At 37.3% G+C, this 16,645-nt stretch overlaps 2 protein-coding genes across 2 annotated transcripts; both read left to right on the forward strand.

Moving 5' to 3' along the window:
* Positions 1-1,353: 1,353 nt before the first annotated feature.
* Positions 1,354-4,421, forward strand: LOC104442246 (40S ribosomal protein S13). The gene is made up of 5 exons (XM_010055599.3): positions 1,354-1,526; positions 1,646-1,718; positions 2,364-2,502; positions 2,674-2,860; positions 4,082-4,421. The coding sequence occupies exons 1-5, from the start codon at positions 1,504-1,506 to the stop codon at positions 4,113-4,115; spliced, it is 456 nt and encodes a 151-aa protein (XP_010053901.1). The 5' UTR covers positions 1,354-1,503; the 3' UTR covers positions 4,116-4,421.
* An 8,103-nt stretch (positions 4,422-12,524) lies between these two features.
* On the forward strand, positions 12,525-15,496 carry LOC104442247 (40S ribosomal protein S13). Its single transcript, XM_010055600.3, has 5 exons — positions 12,525-12,691; positions 12,811-12,883; positions 13,536-13,674; positions 13,862-14,048; positions 15,311-15,496. Exons 1-5 carry the CDS (start codon positions 12,669-12,671, stop codon positions 15,342-15,344), a joined length of 456 nt encoding a protein of 151 aa, XP_010053902.1. The 5' UTR covers positions 12,525-12,668; the 3' UTR covers positions 15,345-15,496.
* The last annotated feature ends 1,149 nt before the right edge of the window (positions 15,497-16,645 follow it).

Genomic DNA, 16,645 nt, shown 5'->3' on the forward strand with positions numbered 1-16,645 from the left:
TTGGCAAGGGCTGTGCAAGCTCTTGTCGAACTCACTACAAGTTTTTTTAATAATTTAATATTTAATTTAATTTAATTAATATTTATATTCAAATTCAAATCAGAGGTAAAACAACGTCATTTTGGCTTTTCTTTGCTATTTTAGCTTTCTAGTATTATTAAAAATAAGCCACATTGGATTTCCAACACCCTTGGTCGGAATTGGCACTAAATATCCCATTTTTCAAATAAAGTGACATTTAGGTGTACTTGTGTACCTTTCGAAATTTTTTGCACTTAAATGTTTCCTGTGCCAAGTTTTGGTACTTATACTATATTTTTGCCACCAAATAACTATGAAAAATGACATGTTCACTCAAGAGAAAAAAAAAAAGATACAAATTATTTACAACGTTGACTCATATGTAAAATTAATCAATGTGCAGTTTTGTAAAGTGTGGGACATCGGAAACTTTGGCTTGTCTAACTTCTCTCTCTAAGGAGCACGTGGGGCAAAAACAATGTTCAAATGAGCATGGCATGGTTATCAACCCTTCATGGTCAAATTAGGTAAAAGTGCCAATTTGTTAAAATAATAGTTGTCGTGAGATGAAGTTGGATGTCTAAGTAGAAAATCGAGGATGCAAAGACGTGCTTTTTGAAAATAAAGGCTGGAGAGTGGTCCTGACGATTGGTCCTTAAGGCATACTTTTTAATAATTCCCTTCTTCGCTTATATTCATACAAACGATTGATCTATTTGATGTTGTTAGTTTCGCCATAAATAGCACATTTTTTTTTATACCCAAGATCTGCTGAGCCTGCCTTTCACTTACGTTAATCGGTATCCCACGGCCTGTACAGTGCCCAAACAGCACATCGGACCAAGCGTCAATACCTGAAGGGAGACTAACACAGGATCCCACCATCATAGCCCCCAACTAAAAACGTTAGCAACTATGGATTTTGAACTCTCAACCTCAGCAATAAATGAGAAGTTCTCAACCAACACAACTACTTACCGGTGTATATAAATAGCACATATTGATCATGAAAGATAGTTACTATTTGGAATTGACCGCATACCTTTAGAAGAGAAATTTCCGTAAATGAGGAAAATATTAAGGAGTGTTCTCGAGGCAATTTTTAAATCTTATTAAATAGAATTCAAAGTTTACAAAATGAAGTAAAAGACTTTGTTAAAATGTGTAACTCCTTTCATTTTCAGAAAATCTTGGAAAGTGTTGTTTTCATTGGTCATGAAAGATGGTTAGTATCACAATTGACTGCTTCTCGCCCTAGCGATTCCTGGCCCAATGGGCTCCCTTTTCGTATCGAGCTGAAAGGAGCACCACCAACCGCATACAAAATAGCCCACTCCAACCATCGTCAATCCTCGTCCCTCGGATTGAAAACCCTAGCACCGTCCTCAACCTCGGCTTCCCAAAGGGTAAGCTAGACCACCCGCCGACGCCGACCCCGACCGAAGAAGCAGAGGCAGCTCCGCTCTCCGTTCGTCCGCCGCCATGGGTCGCATGCACAGCCGAGGGTACACCCCGAAATCCCATCTACTTCTTGCCATCGTTGTCCTGACTGGTTGCGAGTTTTGCTAACTTTGTTTTTGTTTCTGGGTGTCCCTCTTTTGTGGGTTTTCTTGATACTTGACAGTAAGGGTATTTCAGCTTCTGCTCTGCCCTACAAGAGGACTCCTCCGAGTTGGCTCAAGATTTCTTCTCAGGATGTAAGAACATATTCGATTACGTTTGCCTGACTTTGTGCGATGATGTGTAGTTTGTAGCTGTCGCCTCCCTCTCAGGATCCGGTATAAGATGTGGGAGGCTCAATTCAGATGTTGTTATAGTATTTGTCTTGGCAGTTTGTATCGAATTCGTTCGAAGGAAATAGGGCCTAACCATGCGTGACATCCTATCCGAAACTGAGTAATGTAGTCACTCTCATCTATAAGAATGGTGCTTGTAATTGTTTACCCAACTATCAGTGGGAGGAAACCGTGGATGCTGTTTTACTTCCTCATTCTGGGTCTATCTGTCTAATTGCGTCGTGTTGGAATCTGCCCAATTTGGTGCCTCTTGTTATGTTTAAATTTCTGTGAGACTCTTTGATGAACATGTGGGTGGTAGTGGGCTCCCAATAGAAGGGACATTAACATGATGGTACTTTTCCATGTGTAATGGTGTGGCAGTCTGCATTTGAGCATGATCTGATTCAGATAATCATCTGTGACTATTAAGTGATGGGCTCATTTTCGAGTTCTAATGTTTGAGCATGATCTGATTTTTTTATGGCTCGCTGCTGCATGAGTATAGAGCCTCAATAATAGAACACTTAAAACTGATTGTCAGGATTTTGTTTCTTAAAATTTTAGGTTGAGGAGAACATTTGCAAGTTTGCCAAGAAGGGTCTGACTCCATCACAAATTGGTGTCATCCTTAGGGATTCTCATGGTATTGCTCAGGTCAGGAGTGTTACTGGGAGCAAGATCCTGCGTATACTGAAGGCCCACGGTGAGTGTTTTTACTACTCTTTGCCGTTTCTTTCTTTTTGTCTTTCTATCCATCTTCCCACCCCACACCGCCCGCCCCCCCAAAAAAAATAATAATAATAAAAACCACAACTCGAGACACGTAGGTGATGCTTTGCTTTCTCTTCTGAACCTTACCATGATTTTGGGTCAGGGCTGGCTCCTGAAATACCTGAGGATTTGTACCACCTTATCAAGAAAGCAGTTTCCATTCGGAAGCATTTGGAGAGGAACCGAAAGGATAAAGATTCCAAGTTTAGACTCATCCTGGTTGAGAGCAGGATCCACCGTCTTGCTCGTTATTATAAGAAGACCAAGAAGCTACCACCTGTTTGGAAATAGTAATGTTCTTTCCTCTCATTTCTCCAAGCGCCGTTTGCTATATGAGTGCTTACTCCTTTTATGATGCATTGGTTCTTTGAAACAAATATCTGAATTAGAGCGTCCATGGCTCAGCCACCTGAGAATATAGTTATTCCAAGAGAAGTTTATCCCAAAAGTAACAGGCTGAGACTGTGTGAATGTTGCTTACGTCCCATGTTGAGAATTTAAGGAAAACAGAATCCATATTACTTAAGTTCCAGGATGCTTATTTAGTGGTACCCTATTGGGTGGAGGAACTAGATTGAATCGCCCTTTTCTATTCTATCTTTCCCGAGAGATGGTTGGGTCTCAACTGATGTCTATTTCTTTCATGAGAATCTTTCTCATTATTGATTTTGTATGCTATTTTTGTTTATTGCTTGATGAAATGTAGATGAACAAACTAGTTTCTGGCTTTTTCTGCTTACTGCTGTGTTGTGTGGTGAGGGGAAAGACATGTTCCTATATAAGATGTTTCATATTGGTTATGGTATCCTCGTCTATGAACATGTCGATGTGTTCTGCATTCTCCTTTTTCAGAAGTATCTGTGTCTGATTCCTGATGTTCCACTATGTTAGAAAGTAGTTCTTTTCTTTTTCTCTTTTTTTTTTTTTTTTAATTTCTTGTTTGTTTGGTTAGAGAAGTTCTTTTCTTCACAATTAATTGATTTTCTTGGTGCATGTTCAAAAAGACCTCCCAGAATGGGTTCTTTTCATTTTGGAAAACATGGAGAAATATTTTACTGTTTAAACTACAGAATATTTTTCCTCGAGAGGGAGGACTGGACTTTCTTGTCCAGCAGCAATTGTACAGACAATGAAATTAATTTGATGCTTGTCGAAGCATTGAAAGCAAATTATGTTTTATAATTTGGTAAGAGGATGAATATTTGCAGAGCTGCCGATGGGGATAAATCATGCTGGGGCTTATTGAGAATGTTAGAGTAAAGCGTCAATTAGACATATGTTTATTCTTTCTTCTGGATTAGAATGTTATCAGTTACGACAGGACAGTTTACGTTTCTCTTCTTCTTTGGAAATTGCCTGATACTTTTTCCTCTGTGGCCGTGTTGTGATGGCTAGTTACATAAGCGAATGAATCATGTTGCAAAAAGTGAGCGGCAATATTTATTGTAGTCATTTTATCACCTCCTTCATTACTGCGTACTCAAGTCGAACGACTCTCTTTCTTTTTGCAGTGAATCTACAACGGCGAGCACTCTTGTGGCATAAACACTCGATGGCAGTTTCCAAGGGACGCCGCATTCTTCACTTTCTTACATTTGCCGCTTAAGTTACTGGACAGAACATATAGTTTTGGACCGTCAGTACTTTAGTTTTGGGGCTGTTTGAGAAATTGGATTGTAGGTCTTTTTCCTCCATCTCTCTATTTTCTTCTGTTCTCGGTGTCTCGCCATGATAAGTTGCGAAGTTCTTTAATGTTCTAGCATCGTTGGGACTCTAAGTCAAGCCAGGAAGCTTCTGCCAAAACAATTCACTTAATGGGTAATAGAACACGAAAACACAAGTTTTGAGTAATGCTACTTTTTATTTGATGACTTCATGTGACCTCTTAACCATATAGAAATATCAAATTGTTTACAGTACACATTTTCTATTTGTCAAAAATCTTTATAGAAATATCATATTGTTTACAGTACAGAGTCTCTTGACAATGCTTTACCAAAATCAACCATAAAGCATGATGTTATGCGTACAATTAATCATTAAGCCGCACGCTGCGTAGAATATTAAATTGGAAAAAAAATTAAATGAATACATAGTCTTTTTTAGTAGAAATAATTAGAGGTAGGTCAATAGACCATGACATTCACCAATTGCACTGGAGCAATTGCATGTGACATTTTATAAAATCTGGTTTATGTGATCTTAGAATTTCAACAAAAAGTTCAAAGGACATATGCTCTTAAATTGAAAAAAATTAGAGGTGGAATTGTAGAACTAGCACAGTTCAAGTACCATATGTGATCTGATACGCAGCTACTGACATTGAAATATAAGGACATGTTTGGTAACGATTATGTTTCCGAAAACAAATTCTAATCAGAAATGATTCTTTTTTATTTTGTTTCCGAAAACAATTTCTAAGCATTTTAAATCATTTGGTAACTGTCCAAAATTTCTAATTTTAGAATACAATTATGTTTGGTACCGTACTAATTGATTCTGTTCCAAATCAATTTCTTTTAACTTTTAAATAATTTTTTTCCTTTTTTTCCTATCTTTTTTCCTTTCTTTCTCCTGTTCTTCTTCTTCTAGTGGCCGGACGCCAGTCCGGCGACTAGCCAGATGAGGGCCGGCGACCTCATCAGAGCCTCATCGACCCTCGGCGAGGCCGGCCCTTGTTGGCCAAGCCTTACCCACAGCTAGACAAGGCTTGCCCAGCCCCGCCAAATCTGGCGAGGTCAAGCCTCACCAGTGGTTAGGCTTGCCTCCGGCAAGCTCGTCGGACCTCGCCCTGATTTGGTGAGCCTCTAGCGAGCTCACCGGATCGGCTGCCGGCAACGAACGGCAGCGGACGGCAACCACAGGATGGCGGTAGATGAAGAAGAAGAAGAGAAAATGGTAGAAGAAAAGAAATATGATTTTGATTCTTAAATTTGTTCCCGAAACAAGAATTAACTTTTTTTTTATTCTTGATTTTGTTTCAAATCTAATTCCGAGAACAAAAAAATAGAAATTTGTTCCAAAAACAAAAGTTTTACCAAACACGATTCTGTTCCCAAATTACTCCCGGGAACAAAAAATCATAATCATGCACTGTTTGGATGGTTACCAAACAGGCCATAAGCAACACATGGAAGTAACAAGGGAAAGAAGAAGTCTCCTTCTTTCAAGATAGATAAGCATGGACGGGAAAGAAGAAGTCTCCTTCTTTCAAGATAGATAAGCATGGACGGAAACAAGTTCGATCGTGCAACTTGTTGGATAGTGGAATAATCTTAACTATTAGTCGAAGTAGAAAGAAAGAATAGATAAATAGAAGTTTAAAATCATAGAATTAAGATAAAAAGCTTGCAGAAGATATGTGCCTAAATAATATAGCCCTAGTTCCCTAAAAAAATTCCAGATTTTAGTTCTAGTCCCAAATCTACTTGAAACTTTTTCTTGTCTTAAAAATCATGAACTTTCACTATAATCCAAAACCCGAACTCGTTAACCTTCCACGAAACATCAACCTTTAGTCTTCCAACATGGCAATTCTACGGCGGCACTAAATCCACATAAGAAGCTAACATGGAAAAACTTCACAAAAACTTCAACATTTCTTATTTTGAAGATTGATGGGAAGTCGGAAGCAATTAAGGCTTACTTCTTCGCTTCTTCGATTGGCCCCCAACGAGAGAGAACACGCTCGGTTGTTATCTCCATAAAAGATTTTCTCCTAACAACACGAAGTTGAAGCCAGCGAGCTTATCGTCCTCCATGCATTAACCCCTTTCCATGCGTTTATCTCTTGACTCATTTCACTCTAAGGAATTGATCGTGGACAGGAGGGATTCCTCCTTGTATTGACTAATAGTGGACTCCAAAGTGTTCGGTGTCTTCCTAAAAAGCCTCGCGCTCAATCACTCGAAGAAGAGGATGGCAAAAACTACGAACAACCCTCATAACAACCGGATTATTATTTTTTTTTTTGGTTCTTTTTTAGTTCTTTTTTCCCCTTAAATATATCTTTCATCATTTCTAATGAAATACTCATGCATTATCTGTGTTGTTTAGTTTTTCCTATTCTTGTTACGTGTATTATTCTAGGTAGAAGCTACATTTTGGGGCTTGCTATTGTTATTTCCCTGTATTGTCTATTAGTCAGCACTTGTTTCTCTTATATATCCATAAATGGGATTTGTAGTTTCCTCGTGATCTTCGCCGTCACTTCACACATTGGAAATGACAAAAGATGTGCTCAAAGTCTTTAGGTTCTTGAACAGAATTCAACCTCACAAGAATGTTGGTTGATTGTTGTGGTAGTCAATTTCTTAGGATGTAAATTGCGTTGTTTATGGTTCGCTTCGGTTAGTGTGATTTGGTCGACATTGAACTTGTAGGTTGATCGTTGTTTCACTGATTGAAAATTGGAGTATTATTGGGTTAAATCAAAAGCAATTGTGAGTTCATTCAATTGTTGACTCCTCATGTGACATCTTGAATTTTGACGCTTGACGATAGTATTTAGCCTGATTTTCCATGACCATTATATTTATATTAGTTGTAGAAAGGGATTGATATGCTTTGAGATTCATATTTTATGATAGTCAAGTTTCAAATTTATTGAATTCAGATTTTCCTAATTTTGATATCTTACATTTGTAATTTTAATAAATTCAAAATATTTTCAAACTCACCAATGTTCAATATGAATATTGATTTCCCTAAATCTCTATTTCTCTACAATTGGCACGCCATTTCTCTTTTCTCTACCAAAATTTTTAAGCCTATGCTTTGGTTTGACATTTATTTTGGTTGGCTTTTACATCATCCATGACATCGTCAATTTTAACTATAGTTCATAAATGCTTTAGCTAACTTATGCCTATAGTTCATTAATGCTTTAGGCGACTCATGCCTAAAGTTTCTTACAATTGGCCAAAGAAGAGGAGTTCATCTTCATCTCTATCAAAATATTTTTCTTGTGGCAAAATTTCATAGGATCATTTGTATCATAGTTAGCCCATAGAGACCACTTGAAACATTTCTATCAAAATGCATACCCTTTCTACCTTTAGATCTCATGATTTTGATCCAGAGTCATTTTACTTGGTTCATTCTGTTGAGAATGTTGAAAAAGAAGTAGGTTTGGAAGGTGGAAATATCCTTGCACAAATTGAAGGCACAGAGGCAAAGGGAGTTGGTGAAAAAACTCCTCTTCAGGCACAAGATGTAGCACCAACCTTTAGTATCGCTCTCCACTAGACGCCGAAGACATTTACGCCTTTCACTTTCCTAAGGACTTAATAGGCAACAAGGGGAAGCAAGCCGAAGTTCAGGGGGAGGAACAAACTTCTAAGGTATAGACTAATCTTCCTTCAAGTGTGGATATCCCTCTAGTATTATTTGTTGATGCTGGTGCCCATATTGAACAAAATCCAAACCACTCAAAGATAGTTGAACTTCTTTAGGAGATAAAGGTACAGTAGTTTGGGATGAAGGTTGAGATTCAACAAATGTGCAATTCTCTTCATGCCAAGATTAAGAAGGCCTTTGGACAACGCATGGCTAGAATTAAGGAGAATGTACAAAAACACTTGGAAGACTTTTAGCTTGTTCAAGTTCTAAAAAATCCTTGAATTTTCAAAATCTCTCTATTTTTAAACTTTTTTTTTTTTTTTTTTTACTTGATAGTTTTATCTACAGTTTTGTGTGACCCCTCTTGATGTTGACAAAAAGGGGGAGACATATGCAGATTTAAGAGTTTTTTTTATTTGTGGCTAATGTGTTTGCAAGATTATGGTTTTTTAGACTATTATTAATATTAAGTCTAACATTTGCATATTTTGTTTGCCCATTGTGGTTGCATATTCACTAGTTCATAAATTTCCAATAGTTATGCTGTTTAAGTATTGTTTTTTAGGTTTTTATTTAAATTTGTATGAAATTTTTGTCATCATAAAAAAAGGGAGAGAATGTTGAAAAAAGCCTCTTACTAAGTTTTGAAGTTGACAAAACTTTTTATTTTTATCGTCTTTGCTTCTGAGGAACTTTCAAAGACTCTTAACAATACTTTTTCAAATATATATCCCACTCTGATAAGTCCAGAACGAGATAATGTTCAGAACAAAGAAGAGTCCATAATCAGACTCAATGATATTGTGACACAAATCCATTATAAATTTTGTTTGAAAAGAATTCTTCAACGACTATCTTCTGGCCAAAGATTTCACTTACCTTATTAAAAAAAAAAAAAAAAACGTTGATTGAGTCAATTATATATTGACAAAATAAATCTCGAAGATAAATTCCATATGAAGTATTACTTATGGAAACCAAGATTATGATTGAATAGACAACCAAAATCAAGTGGAATTTCCATTCTTGTCTTCAACAGCCACAAGATCTCCTTGAAAGATTCTGTCCAACAACTTGATTAGAAGAATTTCCTCTAGAGAATGTCAACGGCTAATGTTGCATGGAGGAGTATCTAAAGGAAGGTCATTTGGTCAAGTTGGTATGAACGTGAAATTAGAATTCCAACGTTTGAAGCTTCTCTCAATCATCTGTCTTCGTCTTCATCCGTGAGCATTACAAATTTGTATGCAATTTTCTCTTCCCTCAACTATGTTTATTTTAAATATGTTGCACACTTTCTAGTTAAGAAGTCCAGTGTTCCTCGAAATTGATTATATTATTCATTTAGACTTTTCTTGCATCTTATTTTATTTCAAGTTTATTTGTTAAGATTTCTTTTTAAAACATATTCATCCCTCCCTTTAGGTGTGAGATCTAACTACATCACATTCCCCTTGGCCTTATCATTGGATATAGTCATATAATCATGCCACTTGTAATTTTTAACTCGACCACCTCTCTTGCACTTCCACCTAACATTTTCTTTTAAGTCATCATTTCTCTTAACTTGAGTTACTTGTTCTTACCTCTCTTGGCCTATATATAGGTCTCCATATATCTTTAGGTCCCCCTAGGGTCGGTTCCCAGTTCCATGAGCGGATCTGTCCATCCGGACCGAACCAATTATATTATAATAATATATTGATTTTTAATATTAAAATAAATTTCAAAATTACTAATTAACAAATTTAAATTTTAGGGCTCCGTCTCCTCTCATGATTTCCATGTTTTAATAAGAATTTAGTAAAGTGTGTAAGCTGCCTTTTGAGAGTGCTAGTATGAACACCTAGAGGGGGGTGAATAGGTGTTTAAAATAAATCTTGTCAAATATATGCGGAATAAACTTCAAACAAAGAAGTTAAGGAAGAGAATAAGAACACAAGGTTTATAGTGGTTCGGCTTAATTCAAGCCTACTTCCACTCTCCCACGCTAATGACCTTCTTAGTGGATTCCACTATGCAATCAACAAGAGATTACAACTTCGAGTGCAAACACTTAGTAGTAGATCACACTATCTCACTAAGTCACTCTTTTGGTATTTCTCTCACGATCACAAACGTTTAAGCTCTCCAAAGACAAGTGTATGAACAAAGATCGCTCGAACTTTGAAATTATAAATTCTACGCTTCGTCTCTTACTTGCTCATCGATCCTTCATCTCCTTAAATACTTCTCCACTTCCAAACTACCTGTTGGACAGTATCTTGAGGATCGTCTTCCAATATACCAATTGGACAGCTCTGTATCTAGAAGATTTGGTAGCCGTTGAGTGACAAAGGTAAAATCCCAAATTGATTCCGATCGCCCATACAAACGAAATCTTGGTTTCCATAAGTTAAGCTTCTTCGTATAGAAAGTTCTTGTCTTCAAAATCCAATTGTCAATCAATTAGATTGAATCAATCAAATCAATCTTGATGTGGAATCCAAACCAATTCAATAGCCGTTATATGATTGGGCTTGAGTTACGTTCTGTCGAATCTGGATGTAAAGTCTGAGAGCAATAGACTTTACAATCTGAGTCTAAGTGCGATAGAATTTGCAATCTGAGTCTGAACATATTCTGCTTCTAAACATATTTAGCTTTAAGGTCTATATCCAGTTCAGCTTTAACATAGAGTCTGTCTTTTAGTTCAGCTTCAGCACAAAGTCTGTCTTCTGATTCAGCTTCAGCATAGAGTCTGTCTTCTGGTTCATCATTCACGTTCAATCTGAAATTTGTTAGAGTTGACAGACTTCTGATGTAGAACAGACTTTAACACTAAAGTCTGGCAGTCTTCAAACTTTAACACAGAAGTCTGGAAATCTTCATAATATACTTTGGACATGTGTTACGTTCAGTCTTTTGGCAGTCTTCTAACTTTGACAATATCCTTTACATGTTCTATCATCTGCATGGTCTATTACTTAACCATTAAACATGTTAGTAGCCTTTGATTTATTTTGACATCATAAGGGATTTCCCTAATACCTTTCAACAACTCAACAAATGGCTCATTCAAATAATACTTTTGGGACTCACATATGACACTATGTTCAAGAATATGTTGAGTACCGGTAGAATTGTTTCTACAAAAAAAATTCAGTAAAGCAAATATTGTAAGAGATTAAGCATTGTTAGAGGATAAAAGAAAAGATGATCTACATATGACAATCATCCAAAATCTTGAACTTAAAGAATATTTTAGATTTCAACTAAAATTATTCAAAAATAGGAAAAAAAAAAATTATTTCTCTTCTTTGGTAGTATTTTCCAATAAAATAAAGAAAAATGGTACCCTTAATTAAGCCGGTTCGATTTAAAAAAAAAAACTATTACTCGATATGAAAAGTACTCAAGGCAGGATTTGAAAAACGATATTATTATTAGTGAGACCAATTCCATGGATCCACTCGGGAACTGGACCCAGGGCCAGGCGGTTTGGTTCTTGGGTGATCCATGCAACAACAGTGGTTCCCGGTTCCAATTTTTGGAACCGATCCTTAGTAGGTGGTTCTCGGTTCTAGGTCGGGAACCGCCGCCCAAACCATGCACACCCCTAGGTCCTCCCCCCCCAAAAAAAAAAAGAATTCCAATTTGTGCTTGTAAAGAAGGAAAAAGAAATCTTCCTCTTTTATGTTCATATTTCAATCTTTTGTGTGAAAAGAAATATTCTATTATTGTGTTGTCAAAGTTTCAAAATTCAATTTTTCAAGAGCTTATGGGGTGATTAAAGTTTTGATTTTACTTAAACCTTCAGTTTAAGATAAGTGAAAACTTTAAGCGCTAAGTTGGGTTGATCCACTCAATACTTTGACTTGGTTGGTGATTGCTAATTAGTTTAAATTACCCCCAAAAAATGACATGTTAACTAAAGAGATAAAAAAAAAATGAAAGATACAAATTATTTACCATGTTGACTTTTATGTAAAATTAACTAATGTACAGATGTGTACGATGTGAGTCATCGGAACCTTTGGCTCATCTAATCTCTCTTTCTCTTCGTGAGGACGCGAAGCACGACACCGTTCAAATGATCATGGCATGGTTGTCGGCCCATCATGGTCAAATTAGGTAAAAGTGCTAATTTGCTAGAATAATACTTAGCCTACGATATCTAAGGAAAAAATTAAGATGCAAAGCCATGCTTTTGAAAATAAAGGATGTAAAAAAAAGTAGTATCATGGGTGAAGACTTAAGGCATACAATTTAATATTTTCCTTCTTTATTAATATTAATACCAACGATCGATCTATTTATTGTTTTGTTTTTGTTTCGCAATAAGCAACACACATTATTTATGAAAGATTGTTACTATTTGAAATTGACCGCATACTTTTAGAAACAAAACTTCAGTAGAAAAGGAAAATATTAAAGAGTGCTCTAGAGGCAATTTTTTAAATAGAATTCAAAGTTTACTAAATGAAGTAAGAGACTTTGTTAAAATGTGGAATTCTTTCAATTTCAGAATATCTTTGAAAAGTGCGATTTTCATTTTTAGCGATTGCTGGCCCAATGGGCTCTCTTTTCGTACCGAGCTGAAAGGAACACCACCAGCCGCATACAAAATAGCCCACTCCGATCATCGTCATCCTCCCCCCTCGGATTGGAAACCCTAGCACCGATCCTCAACCTCGGCTTCCCAGAGGGTAAGCTAGACCACCCGCCGACGCCGACCGAAGAAGCAGAGGCAGCTCCGCTCTCCGTTCGTCCGCCGCCATGGGTCGCATGCACAGCCGAGGGTACACCGCGAAAACCCATCAACTTCTTGCCGTCGTTGTCCCGACCGGTTGCGAGTTTTGCTGACTCTGTTTTTGTTTCTGGTTGTCTCTCCTTTGTGGGTTTTCTTGATACTTGGCAGTAAGGGTATTTCAGCTTCTGCTCTGCCCTACAAGAGGACTCCTCCGAGCTGGCTCAAGATTTCTTCTCAGGATGTAAGAACATTTTTGACTGCGTTAGTTTGTTTTTGTGGGATAATGGGTAGTTTGTAGCTGTCGCCTCCCTCTCAGGATCTGGTGTAAGATGTGGGAAGCTCAACTCTGATGTTGTTATGATATTCGTTTCGGTAGTTTGTACCCAATTTGGTCGGAGGAAAGAGGGCCTATACCCATGCATGACATCCTATCCGAAACCGAGTAATGTAGTCACTCTCATCTAGTAGAACGGTGCTTGTAATTGTTTACCCGACTATCGGTGGGAGGAAACCGTGGATGCTGTTTGACTTTCTCTTTCTGGGCTTATCTGCCTAATTGCGTCGTGTTGGATTCTGTGCAATTTGGTGCCTTTTGTTATGTTTATAATTTCTGTGGACTCTTTGATTAGATAAAGCGTGCATTTGGATAGTGGGATTCCAATAGAAAGGGCATTAACATGGTGGTACTCTTCCATGCGCAATGTTGCGGCGGTTTGCATTTGAGCATGATCTGATTCAGATAGTTATCTGTTACTATTAAGTAATGGCTCTGTTTCGAGTCTGATGTTTGAGCATGATCTGATTTTTGATGGCTCGTTGCTGCACGAGTTATAGAGCCTCAATAATAGAACACTTAAAGCTGATAGTCGCAATTATGTTTCTTGAAATTTTAGGTTGAGGAGAACATTTGCAAATTTGCCAAGAAGGGTCTGACTCCATCACAAATTGGTGTCATCCTTAGGGATTCTCATGGTATTGCTCAGGTCAAGAGTGTTACTGGGAGCAAGATCCTGCGTATACTGAAGGCCCATGGTGAGAGCTTTTACCACTCCTTACAGTTTCTTTCTTTACGTCCTTCTATCTCTTTCTCTCTCTCAACACCCCCACCCCCCGGGTCTTTTCTCTCTCTCTCCTTCTTCTGAACCCACAAGCGAAGAGACACCTAGGTGATGTGATGCTTTGCTTTCTCTTTCTGAATGTTACCTATTATTTGGGTCAGGGCTGGCTCCTGAAATACCTGAGGATTTGTACCACCTTATCAAGAAAGCAGTTTCCATTCGGAAGCACTTGGAGAGGAACCGAAAGGATAAAGATTCCAAGTTTAGACTCATCCTGGTTGAGAGCAGGATCCACCGCCTTGCTCGTTACTATAAGAAGACCAAGAAGCTACCACCCGTTTGGAAATAGTAATGTTCTTTCCTTTCACTTCTCCAAGTGTTGTTTGCTATATGAGTGCTTACTCCTTTTATGATGCATTGGTTCTTTGAAACAAATATCTGAATTAGAGCGTCCATGGCTCAGCCACCTGAGAATATAGTTATTCACAAAAGTAACAGGCTGAGACTGAATGAATGTTGCTTATGTCCCATGTTGACATTTTAAGGAAAATGGAATCCATGTTACTTTAGTTCCAGCATGCTTATTTAGTGGTACCCTATTGGGTGGAGGAACTAGATTCAATCGTCCTTTTCTATTCAATTTTTCCTTAAAGAAGGTTGGGTCTCAACTAATGTCTGTCTCTTTCATGTGGATCATTCTCAGTATTGATTTTGTATGCTATTTTTGTTTATTGCTTAGTGATATGTAGATGAAAAAAAACGTGTTTCTGGCATTGTCTGTTTGCCACTGTGTATGTGGGATGGTGCTGGAAAACAAGTGTTCGTATATGAGATGTTTCACATTGGTTGTTGTATCGTCATTTATGAAAATGTCAATGTGTTCTGCATTCCCTTTTTCCAGAATCATCAGCGTCTGTATCCTGGTGTTCCACTATGTTAGGAAGTTATTCTTTTCTTTTCTTTTCTTTTCTTTTCTTTTCTCTTGATTTGGTTGCAGAAGTTCTTTCTTTCACAATCAATTGATTTTGCGGGTGCATGTTGCTTTACCAAAAACACCTCCTAGAGTGGGTTCTTTTCATTTTGGATGTCATGGAGAAATGTTCTATGGTTTAAACTACCGAATACTTTTCCTTGAGAGGGAGGACTGGACTTTCTTGTCCGGCAGAAGTTTAACTGACGATGAAATTAATAATTTGGTGAGGGGATGAATATTTGCAGAGCTGACGATTGGGTTAAATCATGCTGGGGCTGAAAATGGCCTTTTGGCATAAGCTTTAAAGTAGAAATATGAGATCTTCGCTTGTCAAAGATGATACGTTTTGTTTCAGCGGCTACTATTTCACTGACTTCTTAAGAATGTTTTAGTAATCATCAATTAGACATGTTTATTCTTTCTTCTACATTAGAATGTTACTAGTTACGACGGGACAGTTTATGTCTCTGTTCTTCAATGGAAATTGCCTGATACTTTTTCTCTGTGGCCATGTCGTGATGGCTTTTTATATAAGTGGATGAATCATGTCACAAAAATTGATCGGCAACATTCTTTGTTATCGTTTTATCCCCTCTTCTACTACTACATACTCAAGTTGAACTACCTTTTTTTGCAGTGAATCTACAACGGCGAGCACTCTCGTGGCATAAACACTCGATGGCAGTATCCATATGATGCCGCGTTCTTCACTTTCTTATGCTTGTCGCTTAAGTTACTGGACCGAACATATAAGTTTTGGATCATCAGTACTTTAGTTTTGGGGCTGTTTGAGATATTGGATAGAAGTTCTTTTTCCTCCATCTCTCTGTTTGCTTTTGTTCTGGCCCTGATGAGTTGCGAACTTTAATGAATTGGCCTCGGCTGGAGGGGACTCCTAGCCAGGAAGCTTCTGTCAAAACAGTTCACTGAAGCTTAGGCGAAATAGGACATGAAAATACAAGTTTAAATAATGCAATTTTTACTTGATGACTTCATGTGGCCCTTTTAACGATGTAGAATAATTTCACAAATTGTTGAGGGGAAATATAACATGAAAATACAAGTTTAGAAGTAGTCATTCTACGGGCACTTTCATGATGCAATCGTTGCCTCGACGCAGGGGAATGGTGTTGTCGTGATTGAGTGCAAAAACCATCGTGACAGCTAAAATTGTTATGCCACATCATGTTGTGTTTGTCGTGATCAAGTATAAAAGTGTCGTGAGACATGTGAAATTGACGGAATTTTGGCAAGTACCCTCGGGGAATTTGTTCACTCTTAAGATTTAATTAAATTTAAGAAAAGCCCATCATGTACTAACGTAGAAAAAGTATTGTAAAGGTTAATTTAAAAATGCTTTTTTTTCGTTTGGAAAATGCTTGAATATAAATGATTATTCATAATGAAATAATTTTTCATTGATCTAGAGATATAAATTTATTTTGAAAATAATCTAAAACATGAAAACTTCGATGTGAGTGCACTTTCTTCCCCTGCACGTGCTGCAGGTGAGCGTAACGCTAGTGTCAAATGTCAATTAAATCTTTACTCAGCGAAAGGAGTTTGCCGTCCTTTAAAAGAGTTTTACTTTTCATTTTCATTGATTAAAAAATGTGCTTCATCCTTAAATTCAATTCACTTTGGTGAATTTGTATGTGTTCGATTCTCAAATGTTTCAGCTCTACATAACAGCAACGACAATAACAATTGGAGTTTCACTGAGGAATGTTCTCAGAATACTTTTTAAACATATTTCATGAAGAAGTATTTAATTTTTTAAATATTGATACGAATTGGGCACTATGAATTGCAATAAATCTTTATCGACCAAATTCACGCACACCTCGAAAACACATTTTAGTAATAAATGTAGACTTCATAATTTTCAAAATTTAGAAGGGCGAAAATAAAGTGGGTCCTGCCACTCCAGGGTGTCTACCTGAATGGATCCAAATCTTCCTGCACAAAACTG

The sequence above is a fragment of the Eucalyptus grandis genome, chromosome 4 (assembly GCF_016545825.1).
Source record: "Eucalyptus grandis isolate ANBG69807.140 chromosome 4, ASM1654582v1, whole genome shotgun sequence".
NCBI lineage: Eukaryota > Viridiplantae > Streptophyta > Magnoliopsida > Myrtales > Myrtaceae > Eucalyptus > Eucalyptus grandis.

Coding starts and splice junctions, on each gene's coding strand:
- LOC104442246 (XM_010055599.3), top strand. CDS start 1,504: ATGGGTCGCATGCACAGCCGAGG. Junction 1,719..2,363: donor TCAAGATTTCTTCTCAGGAT/GTAAGAACATAT, acceptor TTAAAATTTTAG/GTTGAGGAGAACATTTGCAA. Junction 2,861..4,081: donor CTACCACCTGTTTGGAAATA/GTAATGTTCTTT, acceptor TTCTTTTTGCAG/TGAATCTACAACGGCGAGCA.
- LOC104442247 (XM_010055600.3), top strand. CDS start 12,669: ATGGGTCGCATGCACAGCCGAGG. Junction 12,692..12,810: donor GGTCGCATGCACAGCCGAGG/GTACACCGCGAA, acceptor GATACTTGGCAG/TAAGGGTATTTCAGCTTCTG. Junction 12,884..13,535: donor TCAAGATTTCTTCTCAGGAT/GTAAGAACATTT, acceptor TTGAAATTTTAG/GTTGAGGAGAACATTTGCAA.